This window comes from Physella acuta, unplaced genomic scaffold (assembly GCF_028476545.2).
Source record: "Physella acuta isolate Inbredline_101_S28 unplaced genomic scaffold, ASM2847654v3 ptg000107l, whole genome shotgun sequence".
Taxonomy (NCBI): Eukaryota; Metazoa; Mollusca; class Gastropoda; family Physidae; genus Physella; species Physella acuta.
Window position 1 is genome coordinate 138,877 of NW_026731627.1, and position 16,638 is coordinate 155,514.

Here is a 16,638-nt window from a genome sequence, read left to right on the forward strand (position 1 = left end):
GTCATTGATATTCCCCGAATAAATGTATGCAGTCTTTCAATTAATAGAGTATCTGATACTTGTGTAGGTAGGGGCATCTTTTAGAGAACACGCCCATAATCATTTGATACACTTGTGGTCATCCATAGAGTATTAAAGCCCATGATTATAATTTACACACTGTAGGGGCATCTTTTAGAGAACACGCCCATAATCAATTTATACACTTGTGGTCATCCATTGAGTATTAAAGCCCATGATTATAATTTACACACTGTAGGGGCATCTTTTAGAGAACACGCCCATAATCAATTTATACACTTGTGGTCATCCATAGAGTATTAAAGCCCATGATTATAATTTACACACTGTAGGGGCATCTTTAATGTAATTTGCTTATATTCATCATAATACTTTTGAAGGGCATCCAAACAGTAATTATACCCGCATTCATTTTATATATCGTCAGGGCAACTTTAAAGTAATTTACTTGTATTCACGTTTGTATTTATATAATTACAGCAATTATGCCCATATTCGTTTATATATTATCGGATATTTATTATGCTTATATTCATTATTGAATGTCTGAAGGGCATCCCTACAGTAATTATGCCCTTGTTCGCTTCATATTTTATCGGGCATCTTTATTATGTTTCTATTCATTGCATAATGTTTGTAGGGCATCCTTATTCATTTTGATGGACGTAACGGCATTCGTAGACTGATTAAGCGCACATCCTCTTGGTTTTTTCTTATTCTAATGATATTCTTTATTCATGGCCATTTGGATTTTTGTGTACGGTTAAATACAAACTTTCAAGTCCGTACTGTTTTGATACACTGGGCCGGGCCGAGTTAACTTCATTCTAAAGTTGTCCTTAAGTCTCACACTTCTTAATTACCGGCATTCGCGGCCGCCCGGTCGTACTGTCCAAAAACACATAAATAAGGTGTAGCTGGCTGTCACTTGTTCCCCCCCCCCCCCTCACTTTAGGCACAAACCTTCTATTGTAAGACCGGTAATGTAATACCTAGACGCTCTATTGGCACGGCCAGAGATCCAGTAATGTAGTTCTCGAATCTGGAGACTTTTTTTTTGGGATGTTCCATCCCATAGCCATATATTTAAATGCACAGTCTGCGTGATCTTTCACCTCCCCCCCCCCCCAACTTTCACCAACCCCAAAGCCAAAGCATCTACTGTCACCCACCCCTAAACCCCACACTACTGAGCGTTCTTATTACATTTGAGAGACATTTCTCTTGGATTTTTTAGTCGAAAACGGTGTTTTTCCCACAATTCGAACTAATTATATAAAGTGTCCAAATCTGTCAATGTTTTCCTATTTGTTTTAATTTTAACCACTAATGCTTGTTGATATTGTAATTTGTCTAAAATTGTGTGCTTACTAACACTGTCTCTTTATATAATATACCTAAACGCATGACTTTTATTCTAACCACTGGCCATTGAACGAACAATTTAAACCACTTTATTGCATTAGAGCGATTTTCGAATAATTTATTTTATTTTTGCTTGTGATTAAAAGGGCATTTGCAGATGAAGTAAGCCCGTATTATTTTTAGATAACTTGTAGGGGCACCCAAGAGAATTTATTCGGTTTTGATGCATATGAATATACAAAACAATAAGAATGTCCGTATTGTTTCTGAGACACTTTAAGGACACCCTCAAGAATAAGCATCAACAGATTTTTAATATACATTGTAGTGATATCATTTCAAACAATTGTGCCCATTTTATTTTTTATCAATTGTAGGGCATACTAAAAGTTGTTTTAAAGTATTTTAATGCAAAGTAAAGTTATCTGTAAAGTAAATGGGCGCTTAAATAGAACTGATGTTATAAATAGTAGAGCCACCTGTAAAGTAAGTGAGTCCACGTTGATTTAATGAATTGTGGGAGTTATAACGACCATGGTAGCCGTTACTGGATTAATTCCCACACAGGGTTTGCATATGAATACTTGGGGCCTAGAGCCGACCATTAAGTGCGGGCCCCAAGTTTAGCGATACTAAAATTCTATCAAACATCGACAATGCGCACAAGCAGAAATCGCTGTGCTCTATGACTAGAATCGATATTTTCTCAATGTATCGAGTTAAGACGAGACGCTTTATTCCTACGTATCCGACTACTTCGACGTACGAGACAAGACTAGCATTTTTTAGATCCGTAACTAGTACAGGCATCAAAAAAAAAATACACCTACATTGGTCAGAATACAATAGGGTATCCCAAATTTACAAACTAGGTACAAGGGGGTGGAGGGGGGGGGGAAGGGCTCACTCAATCGACCCATCGCCGGCCACCAAACAATCACCCACGACCGTGTTTCTCTTCCCTGCACACGAGATGTGCTAATGTGTTTCTAAAAAATACAGCATTGTTCAAGTTCGAGATGGGGAGGGGGGTAACTCACTAGGCCTAACATCAACCGTGGCCTCAGTCGTAGCAATAAACAATGGCGAACTTTGACTTTTTAGTTTTTTTTAAAATTTAATTCAACGGTGACCGCAGCCCGATCCCGGTAGGGTAATGGAAAATGTAAACTCTTTTGTTGGGCTTGGCATATAGCCCCCCCCCCCCCCAACATCCGGCATGTCCCCCAAACTGTTTTCTCCCTCCCCGAATGAGTCAGTCATTCTTTTGGATATATATGCATGGAGTCTTCTCAAGAGTTCAGCTAAGTCAATTTTTTAAAATGCTTTTCTATTCGTATTCTGATTTATATATATATATATATATATATATATATATATATATATATATATATATATATATATATATATATATATATATATATATATATATATATATATATACATACATATATATATATATATATATATATATATATATACATATATATATATATATATATATATATATATATATATATATATATATATATATATACAATTTATGGGGGCATCTTCCTTTGGGTTTGCCCCGGGCAGCAACATAGCTCTGCACGCCACTGCCCATTGATGAACCTCATTGAAAAAAATATTCTGAAAGTAAGATCAAACTGATTTAAGGCATGAATTTATTGTTTAAAAACGTTTGGCCCCACTTGTAATGGCCGACTAAAAACTTGGAAATGTGTTAATATGGCAAGGCGACCAAGAGTAACGACATGAGCCAGCTTGCACAATCAAATTTACCATTATTGTTTTCCTGGTGTCATATATATATATATATAATATATATATAATATATATATATATATATATATATATATATATATATATATATATATATATATATATATATATATATATATATTATAAATATAAATATATATATATATATATATATATATATATATATATATATATATATATATATATATATATATATATATATATATATATATATATATATATATATATATATATATATATATATATGGGGTCCTCCATAAATGACGTCACACTCGTAGGGGGGAGGGGGGGGTCCGTAATTTTGTGTCGGTGTGTGACGTGGGGGCAGAGGCGTAGCGAGGGTGGGGCGGGGGGACGAACATGTGTCCCCGGGCGCCGACCTTAGGGGGGGCGCCAAATTAAAAGTTTGAGAGGGGGGGGGTGCAAATGAAAAGTTCGAGGGGGGGGGGGGGTGCAAATCGAAAGTTTGTTCCCGGAAGAGTCGCTACGCCTCTGCGTCGGGGGGGGGGGGGGGTCAGATGGTGCGACTTCACACTTTTGCATTATAAAAAAGCAATGTTAGAAAACGAATTTTAGACGTTATTTCGCGTTTTAGAAAACTGTAAACGTTTTAATAAATTGCAATAGGCATTGATTAAAATACTCTATTTTGACAGAGTTCAGACAAGATTTTGGAAAAATATCGATGTTTTAAGAAAAATTCAACTGCAATTTTGAGGGGGGAGGGTTGTAGGCTGAGGTGTGACTTCATTTTAGGGGGTTCTGGCTTTTTTGTGACGATATGTGACGGAGGGGAGGGGGAGGTAAAAATCGTCAAAAAAGAGAGACGTCATTTAAGGATGAACCCTATATATATATTTATAACATTGCTACAAAATATTGAACCACCTCTATAATCGTTTAGCCACTGCATGTTATGTTATTGTGTGTGGACAATCGCATTTGCTAACATGAGTAGGTACCCATCAGACCTGGGAAGTTCTACTCGAGACTTTTGGGTTAGCAGTCGGATGTTCTAACATTCAACCACGCCGTTCCCCCTTGTAAATCGTAAGTCCGCCCAGGACTTTCGAACCCCATACTCTCCCCGAAGTAAAAAGTCTGAAAGAAACCCTGATAAAAAAATCGAAACTTTACAACTTTACTTCTTTTTTTTTTTAAATATCCAACCTATTTCATTTTAGTGAAGGGAGATAACAAATAATTAACGGAATAATGTAAGTTCTGGCTCCTGTTAATAATAAATTTAAATAAATAGTAGGCCTATAAACTGTTTGCGTTTGCTACCCAAAAAATCGAATCATGTTGTAATTTAACACTAAAATGCTTTAGTTTAGCCTATCCATATTTGGAGCATCGCTACATTTTTACTACAATTAAAAAAAAAAACTTTGAAAAGAGAAATAATTGCTGTATTGTACTTTTTAAAATTATACGTCACACTTTATACACCCGCTCCTCTGGTCACGTAGGCCTACCTAAATTCCATTCTCCCCCACCCCTATACCAGTTGTGATCTACATCTATGAATATATTCTAGATCTATGAATATTTCAACACTAGGGCCTAAGTTGTATTCTTATTCTTTTGCAGATCCCTCAAAATCTAACAGAAATTACGAATAATAACAGTTACTCCCCCTGATGTCTATTAATCCAAGATGGCGCGAGCAACAGAGCTGGAATGGGCTCCAGAGTCGCTGTACAATACAGCTATTTCTGCAGTGGTTATGGGCTTTAGTAAATATAGGAGAGAACTAAGAAATTTGACTGATGATGTTATATTTGACGTTTATTATAAGGTGCGTACTGCTAAAGGAACCTATGCTGCTTCTAATGTTTCTTTTAACTTTATTAAAAAGTCAAATCTAGAACTAGAAATAAATTTAGTTAATTTTAAGTGAAGTTCTAAAGAGACGAAACAAAAATATTAAAATAAATGACTGTTTTTGATAGATTTATTAATGTTAAAACACCAATTAGACATGAAGTAGTGTGGTCGAGTGGTCTTCTTACACTTATTTCCCCATTAGGCTTTAAGCCGGGGCCTATCAAATCCCCCCCCCCCTTTGTTCATGATTGAATTTGAAAGGGTTGCGTTTATTTTTTAAAATCATTTGTGATGTGATGGCATATCTCCAAAAAAAAAAACAACAAAAAAAACAAAAAACAACCTATCCCTTAGATTTTTGCTAAGAATAACACAATTTGGGAAAAGTGTGATGAAAACTGTGAATTATTGTTGTTTAAAAAGGACATCCTATTTCAATTTCACCTGATATTTGTTCTACCCTAATTTTAAGTGGTAATACTAATTGACAGTTGAATAGCACTACTAACTAAACTGATGCATTAGGCCTATTAATATTTATTTTAAAATTACTAGATCTATTAATTAAATAATTAGTCTAGTAGGCCTATAGATTTAATTACAGTGCATAATGTTAATTGATCAGTTCATCTACGACCGACATAGCAGATATGAGCCTAAAAGCTTAACTTAATAAACCATAATAGTTTTAAAACAAAAACTTTATCTAGGCCTAAATACTGTAAATAGCACTGTTCTCTTAATCTATACCTCAGTCCTCAGTCACAATAAATGCTTTTATTATTGTAAAATATTATTTCCACAGCAGACTGTGAATAGCCTTGGGGGCTATTCAGTCCGCTGGGAATAACCCACATACGGCTATTCCCAACCGGCTGGGAATAGCCTTGGCCAATTAAAATTGTCAATGACACACTTCACTAGTGATAGTGATATGTGATTAAGGATTATAATAATAATAAAATTGATTAGTTAGGCGAGGCTAAGTTTTATGTATAGATCTACTAGATCTAGATCTAGTTATAACTAGTTGTACTCACTATGATGTAGTTATGTAGATTGTAGTTAGTATTTAAGAATTTAATTGAGATCTAGAATCTAGGCTAGATATAGATAAGATCTAGTATGATATGTATACTAATAATATTTACTATATTAAATACTATTTATTGTGCAAAACAATGTAGGCCTGTACCAGGGTACACCAGGGCTATATATAACTAGTAGATTAGACTTAAAGTATTAAGTATTAAATATACCTATTGTTTTTTAATAGTATCATTATCATTTTTTGTAGGCCCTAAATAAATATTAGGGCTAAATAGGGGCCTAGGCTTATTAAATTGATTAGAGTTTTTAGACTCCAGGCCCCCTCAGCTTATCAAATTAAAACAAAGTATTAAAATTAGGCTAGGGCCTTAATAAAAAAAAAGGTAAAATGAAACATACAGAAATAAAAGTAGGTCTAGAATTAGGCCTATAGGGAGCCTAATAAAAATTTAATAAGATGGTAGAGCCTACACAATTTAGTCATTAAAAATTTATATTAGGCCTGTTGTATTAAAAAACAAATAGCAATAGCCTATAAATAGAGTTTTCAATATTGGCAGAGTGCGCTGTGAAAACATGACCCAAAAACTCTTATTAAATTGCACACATAAATCAATCTAACATTAGTATGTAGGCCTTAAAATTTTAGACAAAGGTATTGTTTATTACTTTAACTTAAATACTATTTTTTAAACATAGCTTTATGACAAAAATGGATTGATGGACCTTGGAAATGAATTTAAAGAGTTGGACATTTTCTCAAGGGTTCTCAAAGTGATGAATAAAAGGTAAGGTTAATCTTTTACACTTAACATAACATTGGTTCAGAAATTTAATTAAATGGTTTAAACTATTCCTTAGAATTTATTTTTAATATAGTTAGTCAAGGGTTTTATTTAAAGAGACGTGTTAGAATATATTTCACATAAAGGTATTGATGATAACTTTTCTCTTATTAGAGGTGTAACTTCTCCTTTAATTTTTTTTTGTTTTCCTTTAAGGAACATCTTCAATTTTATTTATATTAGTAATAATATATATCTTGACAAAGTTTATAAATTTTTGCCTAAAAAACCCTGAAGATATATTTTATTTGTTGTCAGAAACATGGTTGTGCACAGTGTTTCTAAGAAAATTGTATTATGTTTTGTGACAATGTAATTCTCGTCAAAGAAATAAAGTTAAATTTTTTCAAGTTACATTGTATTTTTAGCAAACAGTATATATGTAATTACTTAGTTAACTTACTTTATATATATAACAATACTGAATTTAAGAACTACTGTTTGTAAATTCCTGTAAATATAGGGTACTACTACATCGCTGCTTCCAAGCTATAATGGACAATGGGGCAAACTTAGCTTGTATATTGGCTAATGAGTTTTGCAAACGTCTCACATTTGAAGAGTTGAGTGATGAAAATGCCAAAGGAAGACTTATGCAGTTGGGGTTTTCACTAGGTATTATTTACTTTCATATTTGACTGCTGTTTGAAAAGATTATCTTAACTTTATTTTAAATAAAATTTTTTAATTTTTACAAGTTTGTAATTTAAACAAATTTATATGAGAACTACACTGATAATTTATTGCACAGGTGCATTTCTTTGTGAGGCTGGGTGGTTTGCTGACAGTACTGCAATTTACACTGCTTGTTTAAATGCTTGCATTAATGATGATAGCACTCAATACAAGTGTAGGGCTATGGAGTTCGCTGTTAGGTAATATAATTTTAACCAAGACCTTTTTTTAAATATGCAGTAAAAATGACCAGTTGTTTACCTGTATATATTCAAAGGAATATCATTTAACATGTTTATTTTTTAAGATTACTGCACAGTCAGAATGTAAACTGTCAATACAAGGATGCTGAAGAAACTTACAACAAAGCATTAAAGATCTGCACTGATTTAGAAGACAGGGGCCACAAAGTAAACAAAGCCGTTCTTTATGCTGAACATTGTGCTCTTTTATTTGCCCAAAGCAGATACACACAGGTATGTCTTGCACTAGAAACATAATTTGAAAAAAAAACACTAACTAGTTATTTTTAAGTATACTGCTTTTATTTATACTTCCTGCACCTTATTTTGTTGAGAACCTTTTGACATTTTTTTCTCTTGTTTTACTCTAGGCATTCAACACTTGTCATCTAGCTATTTTAGAGTTAAATTCAAATATGCCTCCAATGGCAGTTGTCAATGTCATGAGGCTATGTTCTAAGGTAATATTTTATTTTCATTCAATCTTTTCAACTTTAACTGATGTAGAGTCAATGAGTTCAGTCTTGTAGTGTAAAACCTTGTTTACATTAGCCACATGTATACTATACACATCTAGAAAAAAAAACTTTGCCATACGTTAATGTTTATTTTATCAAATGTTATCAACTTTTGCAAACTTTTATTTTCTAGACATGTATAGTATACATGTTGCAAGCATAAACACAGTGTAATGAATTATTTTTTTAAACTGATGGTTCTTTAAACTGCCATGATTATATTATAGGAAAATAGCAATATTACTACTCTAATTAAATTTTTCTTCATTGTTTATACAGTCTAATAGATTTAGCTTTGAGTATTCTGTATCAGTATGGTAATTTTACTTATAAAATACTTATCAAATTTTGTTCTACTCTTTTTGGTGTTGCTATACATCCATAATGTGTCCATTAATATATTTTTATCCAGGCATGTGTAGTTAAAAGAGAATTTAAAACAGCTGAGCTCTTAATCAAATATGCAGTGGCTTTTGCCAGGTGGGTCCATAAAAATAGTTATTAGGAACTTAAAAATTTGTATTTGTGTTGATGTCATACTGGCATTCAATCCGTATTCATTCATGTTTAAAAAAAAAAATTTCTCTCAGGGAGAAGTTTGGCAAATACCATCCCAAACATGCAGATACACTTCTTGATTATGGCTTCTTTCTACTAAATTCTGACTGTGTCATACCTGCAGTACAAGTGTATCAGGTTAGTCACAGCCTTAATTGAATGAATCGCCAACCAAAATACTTTAAGTGTTTCATGTCATGATTATCATTATTTGACTAATAGGCATAAATATGAACCAGTTTAAGGCAGATCTTCAATTTTCTTAAAATTTCAAAATTGTGGTTACAGAATGTATTTTTTTTCTTGAAACCTATTAGTCTAAAAATAAATATTTTTTATTTTTTTATTTGCCAGCTTGCACTGGATATTCGCCAGTCAGTTTTTGGTGGTAACAACTTATATGTTGCTATAGCATGTGAAGATCTAGCTTATGCATCCTATGTCAATGAATACAGCTCAGGGAAGTTTCAACATGCCAAGTAATAAAACAAGCCTCAGTTGTTTTTTTTTAAAATATATATTTTTTTACTTTGTTTAACATTATTAACATATCACATCTACAAAAATTTAAGCTATAAAATAATCTGAGTAAATAACTATAAAGTTTACAAAACAAATTTAGAACAGCCAAAATATCAGAAAATAACAGAATGTTTGAAATATATTTTAATCTTATTTTAACAGAGATCATGCTGAAAAGTCAATGAGTATTTTATGTAAAATTCTTCCTGAAGATCACTTGCTCTTATCTTCATCAAAGAGAGTTAAAGGTAGATTCCTATTGTCTTTTAATATTTGTAGTAACTTAAATTTTCTGCTTTTAGACTCAATTTTTGCAGTCTGCATAATTTAAAGCAAGGGAAATGGTTATGGGGGATTGATAAAACGGATAAACTGAACATTATTCAGGAAAATTTGGAAATAATAAGCCTTTAAATTAAAACAATTTTAAGTGGCCATGAGATTACATTTTTTATACAAATAAATAAAAACTTATTAACCAATTGAACATTTCTCTTTTGAATTACATGTCAAATAAATTGATTCCTGTTTTTGTATTAACAGCCTTAATACTTGAAGAGATTGGGATAGACTGCAATGATAAAGAAGAGGAGAAAAAATACCTAGAAGAGGCCTTAAGTCTTCATTTATCCTCATTACATCAAGCTCGTTCTGTGTTTGGTGAAGAGAATGTGCAAACAGCAAAGCATTATGGCAATCTAGGGAGGCTGTTCCAATCAATGAAGAGATATGAAGTAAGAATTTTGGTTTTTCAAATTGTTCTCTAGGAGCATTGGTGAAGGGTAGTAAATCTGTTGTATAATTTTTTTTCTGTGCTATTTCTTTGCCCTACTATTATACTTTAAAAATACATATTTAGGTGATAGCTACTTTTTGTGTTAAAAAGAAAATTTCCAGTTTTATCAATCAGTGTGTATTACATATTTATTTACTAAAGTCACATTGCAATAAATTTAATTTTTAAAATAGATCATTTGAAATAATTAAATATGGATTTTCTACTTGTAAACTGGAATAAATATGTTACAGCTGTTCTCTTTACAAGTTTATTATGTCATTTAAAAAAATATTAATAACAATTTAGGTTTGTATTACCTTCTTATCTGAACTTAGAAGAAGAAAAAAAAATATCCAAATAAATTTTCAAGCTAAACTATATAAAGCTAACAAAACTAGGGTTTGATAAACAAACAGTGATGAAATGTGCCTTTTATTCTATAAAAAGTCAACCATTTATGAAATAATTAACAAAATTGTTTGTATTACCTATTTAGTCTCAACTTTTCCTCATCCATAAACATTAGGATGCGGAAAAAATGCACAAGCAAGCTATAGAGATCAAAGAGAGGCTTCTGGGACCTGATGACTACGAAGTGGCTCTGTCTGTCGGCCATCTTGCATCACTGTTTAATTATGATGTTTTCAAATATGATGAGGCTGAGAAATTGTATTTAAGATCGGTAAAAATAGGTATGTGAATATATTCTCTAAAAATTAATCTCAGTCTAGGAAAGTTTAAGTATTAATTTAAGAGAATGTTACTTTAAGCACTGCTTACACTAGATTTTGTATGAGCTGAGTTTTAAACTCAGCTCAAATGTACCAGCAGTCTAGAGAACCAGTTTCACAATAACCTTGACCTGACTTAGTCCTTGTATGCTGAGGTCATTGAAACTAGTGTACTCTGCTTCGTTTGTCCCTCGTGTCTTGGGCACAAATGTGAAAAGATGATGATAAACAATCCTTCACAAATGATTATAAATAACATGAATCCAAATTTCTTTCTTCTTTCAAATCAGTTGTACTACTTAAGAATCTAATTTTCTAGACAAATCATTGTCAATATATCTGATTTTCACGAGCGTCTTGTAATATACCTACATATCCTTTTCAACTTCAGTTTTTCTATCTTAGCATGCAAGCTAATTCAGTCCACCCGTTCAAACTAGAAGCCAACATTTTTTAATATTCTAGATAAACTCTAGTATATTTTAGTTCTTTCAATTAAAATTTTTAAAAGAATGTCTGGACATTACTTAAGCTTAATTTAATTAATACATTGTGTTTTAATAAAGATTTAAAATGTATATAGGCAGACAGCTTTTTGGAGAAGGGTATAGTGGGCTGGAGTACGACTACAGAGGTTTGGTAAGATTGTACACACAAAGGGGAGACGATCAACAAGCAGCTCACTACAATGATATTATCAATCAATGGTCAGTCATCAGGGATACACATAATGCCAGAGAGGTAAAAACTTTAAAGTTGGTTGAACATTTTATGGTGATGCTGCTGAGTAGAGGGTTCCATTTGTACACTTTCATGTAAAGAGATCTTTTAGCTCAATTAATAGTAAAGCTCCCTTTCAAACCTTGTGTGGGCAGGTGAAGTAGAGATCACCTGTTTCTGTCACCTCGTCATTTGAAGGGATAGTGTAGTCAGTGCTATTCCCAGCCACCTTTACTTTCCCTAACATAAGTCATGTACAGAGTTTGGTGGACTCTGGTATGTGCTACAACTCTAGCCTGGGATGTAATTCAAGAATTTTAAATGCTTAGATCAATTTATATTGCATATAAATTATCAAAAAGCATTAAAGTTTACAAATTACCTATGACCTATAAAATAAAGTTAACAACACAAATGAGATTTTTAAAAATCCCTAAATTCTCTGTTCATTACTTCTGCCCTTTGGAATCTTTGAAGCAATATCAATTGAAAAAATATCAGTTTTAGTATCCTTCTTCTTCTTCTTCGTTCTTAATTATTAGTGTTGAAGGGGATCGAGATTTATCTGCCAGTGAGTTTTGAACTCGAGACTTTGTTCGAATTTATCAACCATGAGCTTTTTGCCGACTCGACCACGCCTTCAACACAATTAAGCGTTACATGTCAACTGGTTATGCGCCATTGAGGCCATTGACTCCGATTTCAGCCTGCTTTTCTTTTTGGATTTGCTCCCATAGCCTTTGTCCAACCAAGAACAAACTACAAGGCAGCAGTTGTTTAATTTTGGAGTTGTCTCTCCTAGAAGAGTGGCTGTCCCCAACTAACGTGCCTCATCTGCCCGAGGGTTCGAACTCGAGACTTTTCGGTTTTGCAACCATGAGCTTAACCGACTCGACCACGCCGACCCCTAGTTTTAGTATAAAACTGTACATCTGTTGTAATGAAAAAGTGCCTCAAGTTGTTCACTCAAACTATTTTTTTAAAAGTATAAATAAAATATCAATGTATTTACACAAGCTGAGTACCTAGCTCATTTTTTTTCATTTGATTGAACTTTTCCCCCTCGATACATGTTTTAAACTTTTGATTGATTGAATGTTTATTTCTCCATTCAGATCAACCCCTTAGAGTATGAGGTTACCATGACGATTCCAGAACTAGTGGAGCTTGTTTTGAAAAATCATTCAGTCACTAACACCTCCAAGGTGGCAGATCACAAAGGGGATGCTAAGGAGAATGCTGAAAGAAGTACAGGAGAATGAAGGAAACACCACGTGTCAGTGTTCCCTGTAGGAAGTGGCAGATTATAGATCTATGCATTGATAAAAGGGTAATCCAATGTTTATACAGGTAGTCTTGGAGATATGGGTTACTTGCACTTTGGACATGTGAGCTACCTCCCCTTCCCCTCACAAATGTCATGTTAATGGGTCTCACACAGGTGTCATGTTCATCTTATAAATGACATGTTAATGAATTTCTTGCATGTGTCAATAAAAAATTGTAGGTTTTTTTATAAGCATAATAAAATGAAATTAAGTGCTTTTTTTAATGTTATAGAATTAGACTATGAATTAATTTTGAACATGAATTATCTATCTGTTCCTTGAAAAAAGAGCGTTAGGTATATGTTATCCTTTCTTTTAAAACGCATTTAATTAATGTTTGTTTTGATAAGAATGTTGACACCTACTGATAAATTCTAAGTGAATTGTAATTTTAAAAAGTGTATATTACGCTTAGCCTTTTGTACGCATGGAGTAATTTAAAAACTTGACAACAGTTTTTGAGGATATAAGAATATGTGTAAAGGTTTGAAAATGAAATTCATGAATAAGAAACAAGACTTACTCCTAAAGAAGATCAACATTTAAATGCAGACAGTCTTGTTAAAGTTAAAATATTTTTTTTTCGATGTAAAAAAATTAGCTGGGCTTTCTTTTTTTTTTCGTATTTAAAAAAAATATTTATTTGTGAAGTAAAATCTGCATGTATTTCTTGCTTTTAATCCATGTTTTGCTAATTTTAAATTTTGTTTTACACTTTAAATGAACTATTTTAATAAGGCCAGTATTTATCCTTTTTAATGTCCCAATTTTGAAATTTAATTTGTTACCTGCACTTGTCTGTTCATAGCAGCAGTTTCCAAACTGTAAGGTGTGCATTCTTGGGGAGGTACAAGAAAAGTTTCACAGAAATCTCAAAGACATTAAAAATTAATATACCTAATGTTTTATCCCCAGAGGTACAGAGTTAAAATTTGCAATGAATCAACCATTCCATAGCTAAATAGTTTTACTTCCTTTTAAATGTCAGAATTTTTCTACCATAGACACCTCACTCCTGAAAAGTGTAAAGTAAAAAGGTGATGGTTATAATGTAGACAAATTTAGGGTATACTACTCACTATGTTGAGGGTAAAAAATATATAATTGTTTGGTAAGGGTGGAGGCACAAAGTTTTTTAATTGTATTTTAATAAAGACATTAAGAAGTTTGGAAACTGCTGATTAATAAAAAAAAAATTAAAGGGAGATAGGTTCCTTTGATGTGCCTTGAAGGGCAAGAGTTGTGTGTCCTTTAGTATGTTAACAGAAGCTGTGTGTGATGTGTACCTTCAGAATGTATATAGTGTTGGCTCTAAATAGTATTTTATTTGAGAAATACTTAGCCGTAGTGATATATGTAAAATTAAATCTGTGTGATCTTAAACCATGACGCTACTAAAAACTTTTTTTTTGAATCTCCAGTATTTCCCAACCCTTCTGTTTTTTTTCCACATCTAGGTGTGTGAGAAAGCTGAAACTTGTTTGTAGAATTTTTTTGCCCCAGATATAAAATAATGTTCCTTTAAATCAATATGTGCTGAACAATTAAACCCTTACTGTGTGGATTTGCTTGGCATGACTTAAATTTACCATACAATAACCATACTATTGCCATCCCATAGCAACTTATTTTTACATGAAATGTTCATTATCATTGTCAAAATCTGTGCAAAGAAAAATGTCTAGAAATATAAATAGCTTTATGCCTTTGAAACATGATTTTGAAATCCCCCTCCCAAAAAAAAAAACCAAAAAAAAAAAAAAACAACAACCCAGGTTGTTTGTTTTGGAAAAATTTATATGAAATGTTTATAAATTTACGTTTTTTGATTATCAAAATTGACATTTAGACCAGGGCTCACACGTGCAATTCATTAATTTCTCCATTAAGCTAGAATCAAACTCAGTGTTTTGGTAATACTAAATGTTAGTGGTACAATATAAACATTGCACCATATCAAGTTTAGATAAATTATTTGTAAAATACTGTAATTAGACTAATTACCATACTGAGATTTGTGTTTACTAATTAATTGTCTTGATAACCTAGGCTAGTATTAGTTTTGAATGAAGTTGAATCCCACCCATTATGGTTAGCATGGATGTAATCGTGTCAATCTTATGCAGAGCTGATTTTTTTTTTATTCCTTAATCCTGTTAGTATACATTTATTTATGTTTGTATACAAGTATTTGAAAACCCATTATAGATATCTTATGGCTAATCTTAAGAATGTGATTTATGTATAATAATTTTTTAAAATAAAAGCGATAAATGACAATAATATAAAACCCAAGTTTTATTATTATTCATATAACTTGTAATAGATAATTTAGATTCTCGTTTTGAGGCTGGCTGAAATTATTTTCATTTTTTTAATACTATGTATAAAGGATGAAAACAATAGTTTAATTTTAAAGGTTCCTATTTTGTGACAGTAAACATGAGTAAGAAAAATATCAAATGTGTGTCTATAAATATAACTGTGATAGGCCTTAATTTATTTTAATTTTAGCATCAATTTAATAGACAAAAAAAAGTTTTTTTTGTAGACTACATTTATTTTGCATAAATATATGTCAAGTATAAACTTTATGTAATAAGTAAACTAGTTTATTTTTCTAATAATTCTTTTGTTTGCCAAATCCTAGAGCATGTTTTAATGTTCTCTTCAGTTTTCTCAACTTTTAAAAAAATTGTATAAAATTTTATGTAAGTTTTAAAATTAGGTTTTCTTTTGTTGTTTTAATGATTTTTTTTTTACGTTTCATACAGTGTATGGGTTCTAAAACTTCTACACAGCTTCTCTAAAAAAAAAGAAACAATTAGTATATGGGGATAAAAGCAATAAAATAAAAATAAATGACAGATTTTTTTTACTATGTAAAAAAAATGTTTTTGCACACTGATTAAAAAAAGTAAATGTGATCATAAATGTTTGCCATGAATTTGTGTGATTTTTTTTTTAATGCTGCTCTGTACTTTCAAATGCTGTACTTTTTTCAACAGTCTCATTCTGTTTGATCTGAACAATGTAATTGAAAACTTTGCTTTTAGTCATTGTATAAATTAGAATTCATCTGACAAGCATATCACAACAAAATAATTACTTGCACAAGAAAAAGCATCATGTGCAGTTTAAGTTAAACATTACACATGTTGGAGACGGTACTCTTCTGTGACTCGCCTGCTTCAATTTTTTTATTTTTAAAATTGTCTTTTGTTGTAAATAAATACTGCTCTGCAGTTTTGTAAAAAAAATAATTGTAAATAAACTTTAACAGATTTGAATTCTGAGACTTCAAATAAATATTGTTTTGTTGGATTAAATAAAGATGTATGTCAATATGATATGCCCTAAATTATTTGATGAAAACTCATTTGCATTTGCTTATTTGATGGTTTGATATGCTCGCAAATTGTGATTTTGTTGTATTATATATTCTTTTTAATTATGGGTCAAATTATAATTTTGTGTAATGTAAGCAGCCTTTTCATCCTGCCAAATAAATAGATGATTAACAATATTTTATTGTTATTTGTTCTGTTTATAGTTTGTGTTGACCAGATAAAAAAACATTTCATAATAAATAAATACCAATAGATCAAGAAAACATATGGGGTAGGGAAATTGAAAAAAATTGTTGGAAAGAAAAGACAAAAATAGCAAA

The 16,638-nt window shown here is 31.7% G+C and overlaps 1 protein-coding gene across 1 annotated transcript; it reads left to right on the forward strand.

The window, feature by feature from the left end:
- The first annotated feature begins 4,815 nt into the window (after positions 1–4,815).
- Positions 4,816–16,492, forward strand: LOC131933566 (amyloid protein-binding protein 2). The gene is made up of 14 exons (XM_059290293.1): positions 4,816–4,972; positions 6,751–6,839; positions 7,360–7,511; positions 7,648–7,771; positions 7,879–8,047; positions 8,185–8,274; positions 8,744–8,811; positions 8,922–9,027; positions 9,244–9,368; positions 9,574–9,659; positions 9,955–10,145; positions 10,716–10,881; positions 11,504–11,661; positions 12,756–16,492. Exons 1-14 carry the CDS (start codon positions 4,832–4,834, stop codon positions 12,900–12,902), a joined length of 1,812 nt encoding a protein of 603 aa, XP_059146276.1. The 5' UTR covers positions 4,816–4,831; the 3' UTR covers positions 12,903–16,492.
- Positions 16,493–16,638: the final 146 nt, after the last annotated feature.

What these genes read in the sequence shown, in the direction of transcription:
- LOC131933566 (XM_059290293.1), top strand. Translation starts at nt 4,832, where the DNA reads ATGGCGCGAGCAACAGAGCTGGAATGGGCTCCAGAGTCGCTGTACAAT. An exon ending in GCAGTTGGGGTTTTCACTAG is followed by an intron (nt 7,512 to 7,647) that starts GTATTATTTACT and finishes TTTATTGCACAG; the next exon opens with GTGCATTTCTTTGTGAGGCT. An exon ending in ATACACATAATGCCAGAGAG is followed by an intron (nt 11,662 to 12,755) that starts GTAAAAACTTTA and finishes TTCTCCATTCAG; the next exon opens with ATCAACCCCTTAGAGTATGA.